Here is a 13484-nt window from a genome sequence, read left to right as displayed (position 1 = left end):
TAATAATATTAACAATAATTTCACCAATGTAAGGTGCTGGGTCTGAGGATTTCGTCCAGGTACCTAACAGTAATCATGATACCAGCATGTGGAGGTCTAAGTGAGGTCTGGTCCCTCTCAGAATATGATCCCCCAAGGGAAACCAGTGATGAACCAGCCAATACCAGTGTTCTCCGGCAAATTCCAATCAAGCTGCATGGTGCTGGGTTATATAAGAGGTCCGACAACAGGACATTGGGTCAAAAGCCATCCCCATGGGTTCCACTTCTGGCTGTTTCATCAGAAATATGAATATGAGTGGCCTGCTGGAGGTCATCTTGTAGGGCTCGGGCAGGGTTCCTCCTCACACAAACCTTTCAATTGACTTAGTGAAGTCTGTAAAAATGAACTTTGCATTGAACACCCAATCACATGCAAGGAAATGTGAAAAGAAACCTTATTTTTTTCTTTGCACATGATTGGCTGGCTGTTGTTGACTTCATTTGTACAAAAGCCAATGAAACTGATTCCCAATCACTGAGGCCTCCTAACTGGACAGCTTGATACCCCAGAAGATTAGTTGGCTTGGTGTTGTAATAGGAATCATAATAATAAGGCGTTAATATGCCAAGTGTAGAGTTATTCTACCATAAAATATTTATTTACATCGCTTTATATTAAAAACCGGCTGCGATTCGGTGTTATTCTGTGTTCTGTCCCACAGAGAGTCGCCGGGGGTCTGATAAGCCAGAGAATGAAGTTTTTGGGGCAGTCACTGAGTGGAAATCTGGACATGACGCAGGATAAACTTCCAGATCTGGCAGTGGGGAGCCAAGGCCGAGTCTCCATACTTAGGTGTGAAAAATTGCAAAAAATGTTGTGACTCTCCAGTGTCACCCCAGATTGCCCATTCAGATCTCTGGATCTACTTCTTGTCTTTTTATTTAGATCTCGTCCAGTTGTCCACGTGTCAGTGTTCATGAAATTTCACCCTCGAGAAATTCCACTTCTCTCCTACGAATGTTCAGAGATGAATAGACAAAAGCAAGCGACCAATATCACTGTGTGTTTTACCCAAGAAATGAGGAGTGCCCTGCATACAGGTGAGATGCCCCCCAATATGGGGGTACCCTCCCCAATATGCCTTCCACATCAACAAATCTCTTACTTATTCTCGTACTTATTCTCGTAACAAATCTAGTACCTAATTATTAAAATTGTAAGGATGGGAATCTTTGACTGGACCCCACCACCCAGCATGTATTATTATAAAATCATCATTGTGCTATGTTCCCCGGTCTATGAGGGGCTCCCATCACCATGGTGGGGACACCCTAAAGTGGAACAAAATAAGGTGACCTCTCTAAAGTATAAGAAACGAGGTGGAGCCCACCAGACACCTAAACATCTGAATGAACCTTATGGCATAGTATAGCCCTGCTACACAAAATGTTCAGCCACTGACTATCTCTTTTCACCACAGGTGGTATTTCGGCACAGGTGAACTACACTCTTCTACTGGACGCTGCATTTTCTCTGACCCGAGCTGTCTTCTCTCACCACCCTCCCTCCAGAACCGTGAGCCAGTCCATGAAGCTGGCCAAGACGTCAAGATGTGTCTATCACACCATAATCCTTCCTGTTAGTTAACACTTCCAACCTAATAAACATCCAGAAACTCCTATATATCAAAAACCAAAGTATTATATAAAGAAGCAACGATTGTGTCACACAGACACCAACCAAAACATTGGATCCATGTAGTCTGTATGTAAAATATAGCATGCCATTCACACTTTGATAAAATGTTCCCTAAAGAATTTGTTATGTGATGTAGATATGGTGATGTAAGAAATCTGACATTGAACTGAGTGTAATCCTTACCTTAATCCTAATCTAATGCTAAGAGCAACCCTAAAACTGACTCACATTTACCAAAAATATTAGTCATTGATATCCAACCCATCACTAGGAGTAACCCTCACCGTGATCCAACCCTATAGCCTAGAGCAAGCCTCGTCCTTATTCAACCCTACCACAAAAAGAAACCCTTAATCCATCCAACTCCAAATCCAAAAAGGAAATTCTCACCCTGATCTTACCCAGCCGTGAAAAGATACCCAATCTCCAGTCCAAACCTCACCCTGATCCACCCCTTCTGCAAAACATTAACCCATTCCTTCATCCAAACCAACCTTTACAAGTAACTCTAACCCTAATATCATTCTACTATTTGGAGTCTTCCCCACTTCAAGAAGAATCCATTACCCTGCCCTATTCTCCTCCTAATATAATGTTACCACTTACAGCAACACTGGCTACAGTCCTCCTCAAAAGGAACCCTTTACTGTATCCCAACCCTACAGCCTGGAGTTACTCTCACCCAGGTCCAGCTGTAATTCATAAAGAGACCCTCACCCCAATCTAAACCCTTCCACTAAAAGTAAAACTCATACTGCTAAGAGTAGCTCTCACCCTAACTCAACCCTACTTCAAAAACAACCCTCATAAATATACAACCCTACAGAGAAACCTGTACCCTGATATACCCCTACTCCAAAGGGAAACCCTCAGTCTAACCCAACCCTAATGTTTAGAGTGACCCTCACACTGATCCCACTATACTTCCTAAAGAGACCCCCACCCTGATCCAAACCCTTCCAAAAAAGTAACCCTCATAATAATCTGACCCTACAACTAGGAGTACCGCTCATGTTGATCCAGTCCTATCACTATGGCTAACTTAACCCAACCCTACTACTAAGAGTAACCCTAAACATGGATTTGGAATAACTATAATCCCAAACCTAACACCCTAACCCTAAAATTTACCTATATTCTTCCCCAATCCTAATCCCCAACCTGATCCTCAGGTCAATGCTCAAACAGTAGGCATTACCCTAGAACCAATACTGCTTGTATCCAGAACATTTCAAGCGCCAATAGAAGTGTACTGCATGGTGATAATCATGAAGGAAAGGTACACAGATGTCAGTAATAAAATGTGTGCGTAGAAACCACCAGCCACCCTTTCTTTTCCCAGTCCCGGGTCTCGGGTGGGGTTACAAAGGTTTGTATTGCTGTACAGATTCATTCATTCGTCTTCCTGTCTCTAGGAATGTGTGGAAGATTCTCTGTCTCCTCTCCGAGTTTTTCTAAACTTCTCTGTTATTGGAGCTCCTGTACTGAGTGAAGATTCCAGGACCAGCGTTTCTTCAGAGGTACGGGGGTCACATATGAGCTGGACTGATTGGGGTCTCCGCACTAAACCATTTGATTGTCACTTGTTTCATTTCCAGCTTTTATTCCAGAAGAATTGTGGTGGTGACGGACTGTGTGAAGATGACCTGAAAGTCAATGTCACATTTTCAAAGTAAGATATTGCCGGCGATCTTAGGAGTCCATTTGTTTAGGTTGATGGTTAGAAGCTGATATGTTGGTGCTTCATATCAATAGGTCAAGGTGGAGCTCCAGTTTTAGGGGTTAGCCAGGTTTAGGGTTCAGTTTAAGGTGAAGTTCAGCTTAGAGTTTTATTTTGGGCTGGGATTTAGCTGTTAGGGTCAAGACAAGAATGGGTTATTTTTGGGGTTTTCTTTCATTATGTGATCATTAATTATTTTCTAGTTATCTAAGCTTTGCATACTAGTATTACTTCTATGTCCCCCTGGCAGTATCACTGAGCTGGTGGTTGGGGCAGATTTTGACATTGGTGTGACGGTCTCTGTGAAGAATGAGGGGGACGATTCCTACAACGCTCACATTCTCATCCCCTTCCCTTCTAGCCTATCATATCGCAGGGTGTCTCTGATTAAGGTAATAGGTTGATTTGTTTTACCTGAAGGGGGGTATCTGTATTGTAGGGGAGTCTAAATTTTGCTGTCTATGTCTCGCAGAGTAACAGGAAAGTGACGGTCTCATGCTCAACTATGGAGAACCAGAGAGTGTTAAACTGTGCTGTGAACAAACCTCTCCTGAGGCCCAACACCATGGTAAGGAGAGACTGAAGACGAGACTGCTAGAAGTTGCAAGAGACTTCTAGAAAGAGTTAAAAGTGCATGAGACCCACCATTATTAAAGAAGAGACGCTTGGGACTCTTGAGACTGCCAAGTCTCCCAAGCGATTGTACAAGAGCAATAGAGACTGCTAGAAATGACTAGAAACTGGCTTTGTGAGAGTACGAGACTCCTTGTCGGGGATTTTACTAGCTAGGAGCTTTATTAGGCCACGTACCTGGTTTATCCGAACTATAACTTACCAGTGTTATTATCCTCAATGCTGAATGCTGGTGGTGCCGCCTTTCCTATAGACCTTCATCATTGTTTCCTCCTTTACAGCACTTTATCCCTGACCCAGGGGAACCCTTACACCTATTTCTCAATATCTCTTCCAGGTGATCTTCCAGGTGAACTTTCACGTTTCTCGGACAGCTGATCTTGGAGACACGTTAACCCTGACTGCCAGTGCTGCAAGGTAACCACTATGCCAAATTTGCCTCATCAGTGCCACCTGGCAGCTTGGACACATGTAATGGGGTATTACGTGGTCTCTTCACAGTGATAACAGAAGGTCTTCCAACAATGCCATCAAAGCTTCAAGTCAGCTAAGAGTTCTATATGGCATCTATGTGACCATAACCAGGTGAGCTAATGGAAATGTGCACCGCAACACTGAGGTCCTGGGTCCGTACACCCAAAATTATTAGGGGTTCCTGGCATTACACACCTACCCCAGTCATTATAAATTGCCCCACTAAGCCTACAGGATCCTTTAATTGTTGTATGTCATGAAGAGGCCGAAGGATTATTAGAAATCCAAGGTGGGTGAGGATCGTATCACAAATTATGGTGGGAAGATTTCTCCACTAGGAGTTTTCTAAAGGGAAAGCATCGCCCATAAATGTTTCATATAACGTTTTCACCTGTTATGGGCCATCTAACTGGACCCTCACAGGACATTAAATTCAGATTTTCTTTAAGTACATCCAAAAAGATATCCGTAGACCATTTCTCTTCCTTTACCCCCAGCCTGGAAGAATCCAGCAAATACCAGAACTTCACCAGCCATGACAGCTCAGTACAACACGTCTATAAGGTAAGAATGTTCTTTTTGGGGGGCCTCTGTCTTGAATGTCCAGTTGTGGGATCCCAGGCCACCATTAAAACCCAAATATATAATAATATCTGATATTCCTGCACTTCAGGATGATATAGCAGAGATTGGAGAGAATAATGAGTGAATAACCGGTGTCTTCTGCAGGTCATGAATCTGGGTGAACGTCACGTTCCTCTCTCTGTCACCTTTCGGTTTCCGGTGAGATTGGGCGAAGCGTCTGTCTGGGAGAAGACAAACATCAGCAGCTCCCAGGTTACTATCAGTCCCCAATTATTGGTAAAATCTGCTGCTCACCAATGCCGCCAACTGATACCCCTTCCCCCCAATCTTTATTATCATCAGCACCTTGATATAAAAGCACCTACAGGGTGGTCTAATGGGGGAGCCACTGAGCCTGGTGCTTCCAATAAAAGTAGGCTTTGCCTCTTGTCAAACCTAACACTTCATCATCAGAACTCGAGTGAAGGAGAACTAAATGTTCATTCTATGCCTTTCATGTCCAGCCACAGATCACCAAATGTACCATCATGCCTCAAACCATGCCAAGAGAGAACTTCCAGGAGGTCCTGGCCACAAGTCCAGTTCTGGTAAGAATCATTCTCTGTATTGTAACTTCATAACCTATAATTCCGGGACAAAAGCCCAAACCTCCATGATCTGTGAACATGTTCATCGATATAGATTGCTGGTTCCATGTTGTCCTGTCCCTGATCTTCAGATATAACCTTGCACCCTGTACACCCATGTGATGATCTGATTGGTGGCTGTTGGCGGTCTTTCCTTGTAGTCTGTATCTGGTACATATTGATTAGTAAGGTGTATGGGGATACGACATGCGTTATTGGATTTATCAGCATTGATAAACCCAGCGTGAGGCTCAGACATTCTTTGGGCTCTTGCATAACATGTCTAGAAGGCGAGAGAGACCATTGGATCCCAATATTATGATATCAGACAGAATTGTCCTCAGCTACAAATACCAAACATCAGGAATATGAAGCCACCCCACTAGGGACATCACCACTCCCTGCAGACTTTTGTGGCAGGAAGGACGATGTCAGGGTAGAGATAGAATAAAACAAGGACCTCTAAGGTGCCCCAACCAGGGTGTCCTAGGCCATATTTCCAAATTCAGTTACACTGAAAGAAGCAGTCACTTACCTGACACTTATATGTCGGATCCGATGGAGAGAATACCAGGGAATATCAGCACACACAGCCATCCCTGTAACGCTGTACTAATATACCATCTAAAGGCTCGGCTTCCCATTCCTGATTGCTTTTCCGTAAGGTGCAGGGACTGACCCTGCCGGTGGTCCTAATAATAGGAGACCCTTCTTGTGTCCTTACACTAATATATCCCAACTCGCCCAAACTGGTTCCACTTACACCCAATCTAATCCCAGACCAATAGGGAGGAGCCAACAGGTATAGCCCCTCCCGGCCTGTTCAGTCCTGGGGATCACTTACCTTATACAGGGGATGTACGAGCAGGGGGGTGACTCCTCTCTCCATCGTCTTCTCTCTCCTCAGAACTGCTTGGTAGGTTGGTGTGTCAGAGCGAAGTGTGAGATTCGGGATCTGCAGGCTCAGAGTTCAGTGATCTTCACTATCAATGGATCTGTGACAAAAGACTGGACCACACAGGTAGGTACATGGTCTATGCACAGGCGGGGGCACACACACAGGTATGTACACCATCCTTATAGGCAGGTACACCTTACATAAAGGTATACAATCTACACATAGGTAGGTACTCTGTTGACACAAATAGGTATATAGGTATTCCCTAGGTAGGTACACTATATACACATAGGTAGGTATACTATATACACATAGGTGGGTGCACCGTATACACACAGGTAGGTGCACTGTATACACATAGGTAGGTACACTATATACACATAGGTAGGTGCACTGTATACACATAGGTAGGTACACCATATACACATAGGTAGGTACACTGTATACACATAGGTAGGAACACTGTATACACATAGGTAGGTACACTATATACACATAGGTTGGTACACTGTATGCACATAGGTAGGTACACTATATACACATAGGTAGGTACACTGTAATAACACAGCATTCTCTGCTCACTATTGTGTCGCTCTTTTCATGTTTCAGACAGAACAGAAGAAAATCTCCTTACAAAGCTGTGCAGAGATTGGGTACGATACCCGCATCTACCATCAGAGCCAGCACTTCACCCGTGCCAAGGTACCCCACTACCCCATTCACCTAACCTCCTATCTATTCATCCTTCCTTCCATCCATCCATCCATCCTTCCCTCCTTCCTTCCATCCTTCCATCCATTCATGTTACATAGTTACATAGTAGGTTAGGTTGAAAAAAGACATAAGTCCATCAAATTCACCCACTAGGGAAATAAACATATCCCAGATATAAAAATGAATGAATGAAATGATGGAATAAATTATGCTAATGAAAGAAAATGCGGGAAAATCAGGGAGCAGGATTGGAGGGGAGTTTTTAAGGGGTGGTGAGATTAAGGGGATAAAAGGAAGGTTTTCTGATGGGGAGAGCAGAAATTCTTTTAAAATCGATTGCTGTGGGACTGCATTGAAGATGGCGGACGTGGAAGCTCTATTGGAAAAGCTGAAGCAGGCTGCGGACTTGAGAGGTGCAGGATGGCTAGAGAAGCAATTGTCTGCGGCACTACAGGGGGTCGAGGGGGAGGCAAGTGTGGAGCCCCCTCTCTCCAGACACACTCGGCGGTCAAGGCCGCCGGAGCGCTTAAGTCCTAGCGGGACCCCCGGGGTCCAGCGCCGCTGCAGGAGCCCCGTAAGGGACCCTCCAGCTCCTCCGGTAAAAAGACGGTCAAAAGATTACAGCGGAGGAGCAGGGAGGAATCCTCATCTGAGGCGGGACCCCACGGAGGCGCGGCAACAAGAGGATTCCCCGAGGGGCCGGCCTGTGATGCGTGGACAGCGGGGACTGGATGCGAGCAGTGAGGGAGAGGAGTTACCTGCGGGGGGCGGAGCTGCCCGGAGCGATGCTGGCGTGCATGGAGAGTCGGTGTCCGGAGCGGGAATGCGGTCCATCGTCGATCCAGCCGTTGGGGCAGTCCAGGAGGCAGCGGCATCGGTGATCCGGAGGAGCAGAAGGGGGTCGGTTGCAGCGGGCTCCGGCCTGTGTCCTGGCGGGCGGAGTCTAGGGCGGGTCTTGCAGAGGTCGATTCTGGGAGGAAGTTCCGGGTTAGCGGAGGCGCCCGGAGATGACGTCAATCTACGGGACCCGGAAGTCGGCGAAGAAGAAGATGGGAGCATTCTGGAGGAAGCGGGTTCGGAGGGCGAGATCCAGGAGTGGGATGGCAGACCACCGGCGAGGCAGGAGAAGGAATCGGCGGCCGCGGGTCCGGAGACAGCCCGGCAGCCTTGTGAGTACTTGGGGGTCTGGGATGGGCGGGGGGAGGGAGGGGGATCTGGAAGGCATTGTAATGATGTTGTGATGCATGGTGTGGGGGAGAAGGATGCAAGGGTACTTGGGGGGCGACAATTGGGACAACAGGTGGTTGGAAGTCAGGGTGCTTGGGGGGGGGGGAATTATTGATGGGATTGCGGGATTTATTTTTGAAATTTGCGGGTATGTCTGCGGGGGGTATGTTGCTTGGCAACAGCAAGGACAGGGCTTCAGAAGCGGGGGGGGTTCCTGTGTTGGCGGGTGAAGGGATGGTGCGTAGTAGCGGTGATGTTTTGGTTGAGCGGCCTGGTAATTCAGGGGTTGAAGTGGCTACTGTGGTTCCCAGGACTGATGGGGGGGGGGTAGCCAGGATGTTGGTGGGGAGGTGACCTCACAGGGGGTGGCAGATGGCGCAAAGGGGGAGGTTTATGTATGCTTTGAATTACCCTTGGGTGCACATTTGTCCGCTGAGACAAGAGAGAAAATCTGGAAAGGGGAGTATGTGGAAATTTTTTCCTTATTGCCGGTTGAGCGTTTTGGTGGCCGGGATATGAAGCAGGGTGAGGGCAAGCCTGTTGGGGAGGAGAAAGGATTGTGGCGTTTGATTCCAAGGTCTTTTCAGAATTGGCTGCAGGCGTTTGCAATTTTGGCAAGCATTGTGGGTGAAAAAGCTCCAGAAAATTGTTCGGCTCTTTTTTGTTATTTAGATGCCATCAGTGAGGCTTACAGGGTTTATGGGGGTCTTGCATGGTTACGTTATGATGAGCAATTTAGCCAGCGGAAAGCTATGCGGCCTGGAATGCGCTGGGATCATAAGGACATTAGCCTTTGGATGCGGTTGATGACGTCGGCGAGGCTTGCCCCCCAGCCATTTCTTGGAAGCGCCGGGGGCTCAGGTGGGGCAGGATCCTTGGCAGGTAAGAAAAAAGGCCTTTGTTGGTTGTTCAATGAAGGAGTGTGCAAATTTGGTGTCACCTGCAGATTTAAGCATGAATGCTCAGGTTGTGGGGGAGCACATTCGGGGGCAAGGTGTATGGTTAGGGGCCGAGGGCGTCCCATTGAGCCTGCGGGAAAAAGGGAAGACTCCGGTGAAGTTGGAAAACATGGCGCATTTTCTATGTAAGTATCCGGATCAGGGGGCAGCAGGAGTGTTGGCGAAGGGTTTCAAGGACGGTTTCAGGATTCCATGTGAACATGTGAGTATACACAGAATACATAGGAATTTGCGCTCACCATTGCAGAATCCGGGGGTTGTTACGGCAAAGTTAAAAAAGGAGGTGGCTTTGGGGCGTATGGGGGGACCTTTTGGAGGGTTGCCGCTTAAGAATCTGGTGATTTCCCCTTTGGGTGGTCCCCAAGAAAGAGCCGAATCAATTTCGGATTATTCATCATTTGTCACATCCAAAGCGGGACTCGGTCAATGATGGGATTGCACCTGAGTTATGCAGGGTGGTGTATACTTCTTTTGATGTGGCAGTTGACATGGTTCGGCGGGCTGGGAAGGGGTGTTTGATGGCTAAGGCCGATGTTGAGTCAGCATTTCGGTTACTTCCTGTGCATCCTGATAGTTTTTGGTTGCTGGGTTGTTGTTGGGAGGGTGCGTTTTATGTTGATAAATGTTTACCCATGGGTTGTTCCATTTCATGTTCTTTATTTGAGATGTTTAGCTCTTTTGTGGAATGGGTAGTAAAGGAGGTATCGGGTGTCCGGTCCATCATTCATTATCTGGATGATTTTTTGTGTGTGGGTCCAGGTGGGTCTTTGGTTTGTGCCAACTTGTTGGGTACTTTGGAGGATGTGGCGGAGCAATTTGGTGTACCCTTGGCTGGGGACAAAACTGTTGGCCCGTGCACTGAGTTGTCATTTTTGGGAATTGTTCTGGATTCAGGGCGCATGGAGTGCAGGCTGCCTGAGGACAAACTGGTGGCGCTTAGAGAGGAGGTGCGGAGGGCGTGTTGTTAAGAGAAGATACGTTTACAAGAATTGCAGTCGCTGTTAGGGAAGTTGAATTTTTTGCGTGCAGGATTATGCCCATGGGGAGGATTTTTAGCCGCCGGTTGTCGGTGGCCACGGCGGGCATCAGGCGGCCTGAACATTTTGTACGGTTGACAAGGATTTTGCGGAGGGATTTGGGGGTTTGGAGGCAATTTTTGGACCAGTATAATGGGCGCTCGCTTTGGATGGAAGCACCGGTGGATAATGAGTTTCTGGAGCTTTGGACTGATGCGGCTGGAAGCACAGGTTTTGGGGCTTATTTTGCGGGACGTTGGTGTGCAGAGTCTTCTCCGGAGGATTGGCAGCATGCGGGGTTGTGTAAGAATCTGGTTTTGCTGGAACTTTTTCCGCTGGTTGTAGCATTGACATTGTGGGGTCCTATGTTGAAAAATCGGAAGGTGAGAGGTCATCAATAATAATTCTGCATCCTCCCCACCAGTTATTTGTTTGGTACAACATCTGGTGCTGTTATGCTTGCAATTGAATGTGTTTGTGCGGGCAGTGCACGTTCCGGGGTGCGAGAATGTAATTGCGGATTCTCTTTCTCGTTTCCAGTGGGATCGTTTTCGGGAGTTGGCGCCAGGGGCAGACGTGCAGGGGACCCCTTGTCCGGTGGAGTTATGGTCGGTGATTTGGGGATGTTAGCGGACCTACTTAGGGAATCAGTTTCTGTCGGGACTTGGAGGGCTTATGTTGCTGTATGGAAGGAGTGGTGGGTTTTTCTGGGAAAAGAGCAAGGGTCTGTGCTCTGTGTGCGGGGGGAAGAACTGGTTTTGTTGTTTCTGTTGTGGAATTTTCAGAACGGTGTGTCAGCTTGTGTTATGGGAAAGAAGTTGGCGGCTTTGGCCTTTTTATTTAAGGTGTTGGGGCAAGAGGATAATACAAAATGTTTTTTAGTTCGCCAGGCGATGAAGGGTTATAGAAAAGGAAAGGGTCGGGTGGATAAGAGGCGGCCGGTGTCATTTGATCTGTTAGGTGACATATATCGTAATGTGGAGTTGGTGTGCGTTAGCGATTTTGAGGCAATTCTTTTTAAAGCAGTATTTCTGGTGACATTTTTTGCAGCATTGCGAGTGGGGGAAGTGGTATCCCCCAGTAAAGGAAAGGAAGGGGGCTTGAGGTTTGGGGATGTTCGGGTGCAGGGCAACGAGCTATGTGTGTGGATTTACAGGTCTAAAACGGATCAAGGGGGCAGGGGGGCCCGTCTTGTTTTGAGAGGTTTACAAGCATCGGAGTTATGTCCGGTTAAGGCAATGGGCAAGTATTTGGCAATTCGGCCGCAAGGAGGGGGACCTTTGTTTGTTCATGCGGACGGGTCATATTTGACCCGTTTTCAATTTGTGGCGGTGTTTAGACGCTGTGTGGAAAAGGGGGGGAGGAATCCGGGGCAGTATGCAGCACATTCATTCAGAATTGGGGCAGCTACTGAGGCCGCCAGGTGGGGTTTGGGCCCGGAAGTGATAAAAAGGATCGGGCGTTGGAGTTGAAATCTCCCATGATTAAAACATTTCCACTTTTTGCTGCTTTTTCTATCTGTGCCAGTAGTTGATTTTCTATTTCTTCCTTAGCACTGGGGGGCCTATAGCAAACTCCAATCATTAATTGTGTGTTATTCACCCCCACATTCACCTCCACCCATAATGCCTCAACCTCATCGCTTGTTCCATCCGCAATTTCTTCTTGTATTAACAAATATTCCCTCATCCATGCATTCCTTCCTTCCTTCCTTCCATCCATTTCTCTATGTATAAACCAATACTCCCTCATCCATCCTTCCTTTCATCCATCCATCCATCCATCCATCCATCCTTTCTTCCTTCCTTCTGTCCAGCCTTCCTTCCATCTATGTATAAACCAATACTCCCCCATCCATCCATCACTCAATCCATTCCTACAGACTCCCACAACCAGGGTTCCTCCAGGGGGCGCTAGGGATCCCATGGGCAAAGAGCAGTGTGTGCCTCTCAGGTCAGTTTAAGTGACACCAATGATCTGAAAGGGTGACATTCTTCCCACTGATCACCATACCATAGATTTAGTAATAGAAGGGGATCCTGAGACCTGAAAGCTATCCTAATGGCTCCCCCAACATTGATTTACAAAACAGAACAACATGGAGGCATCATTGGGGTTTCTCCATCCAAATCACCGCAATGTAAAGAGTTTTCCCACCATGCTTGTAGATCCCCATAGATGGGAAGGTGAAGAGACATCAAACAGGGAAGGGAATGAAGGACTCCAATGTAATGACATGGAAATTGTCCCCTTTAATGAGATATGAAGAACAGCTGTGCAGATCTGTGAACTTTTCACCAAAAACATTCACAGGAGGGAAAAGGATCCACCACATAATGATATGATGATAAAATCAATACAAAAATCATTTCTACTCCCAGATAACAGTTTTGGAGTTATCGGGTGAATTGTTCCAATTCTCTGTGTGGCTTTGGGAAGTAAAGTTTAGATGCCCCCATGGGGGGAGTTTGTTGCCTCTTCTGGGAGTTCGGGAGGTAACTTCTCTCTCCTATAGTCTAGAATGGCTCCTCCATCTTTTCTGTCTGTAACATTTCTTCCATCTTTGGGATCCTCTTGTTTCCTGGAACCTCCATACTTCCATATTATTTCCTTCTCTTGCAGGCGCAGACAGTGCTGGAGGTTCCCCCGGAGTATAACTACCTACCTATAATAATTGGGAGCAGTGTTGGGGGTTTGCTTCTTCTGGCCCTGATCATAGCTGCATTATACAAGGTATTATTATACGAGGAATGAAATCCAGATCACAGCCAAATGACATGAAATCTCCAAGTTACGGCCAGAGGAAGGTCAGCGCCTCGGTTTTCCAGGAGTAACCATAACAGGAAACCACAAATAATGCTCAGGGCAGGCACAGCAAACACGCAAGAGATCAGCTCCACCCATACTCAGAATTACAACCTAACCCCCTATCCAGCCAAACAGCTGGGAGAA

General features: G+C 46.9%; 1 protein-coding gene across 1 annotated transcript in view; it reads left to right on the top strand.

The window, feature by feature from the left end:
• Positions 1-13484, top strand: part of LOC140334661 (uncharacterized) — an 83631-nt gene that overhangs the window by 48113 nt on the left and 22034 nt on the right. Inside the window, 15 exon segments of the mRNA XM_072416900.1 lie at positions 704-834; positions 928-1082; positions 1463-1620; positions 3096-3200; positions 3279-3352; positions 3651-3792; positions 3873-3968; positions 4371-4450; positions 4535-4618; positions 5005-5071; positions 5237-5344; positions 5596-5679; positions 6626-6739; positions 7226-7318; positions 13155-13265. Coding sequence (XP_072273001.1) covers positions 704-834; positions 928-1082; positions 1463-1620; positions 3096-3200; positions 3279-3352; positions 3651-3792; positions 3873-3968; positions 4371-4450; positions 4535-4618; positions 5005-5071; positions 5237-5344; positions 5596-5679; positions 6626-6739; positions 7226-7318; positions 13155-13265 — 1602 coding nt within the window.

Source organism: Pyxicephalus adspersus, chromosome 7 (assembly GCF_032062135.1).
Source record: "Pyxicephalus adspersus chromosome 7, UCB_Pads_2.0, whole genome shotgun sequence".
NCBI classification, from domain to species: Eukaryota; Metazoa; Chordata; class Amphibia; order Anura; family Pyxicephalidae; genus Pyxicephalus; species Pyxicephalus adspersus.
Note: the sequence above shows the minus strand (reverse complement) of the source record. Positions and strands in the feature narration are given on the sequence as shown.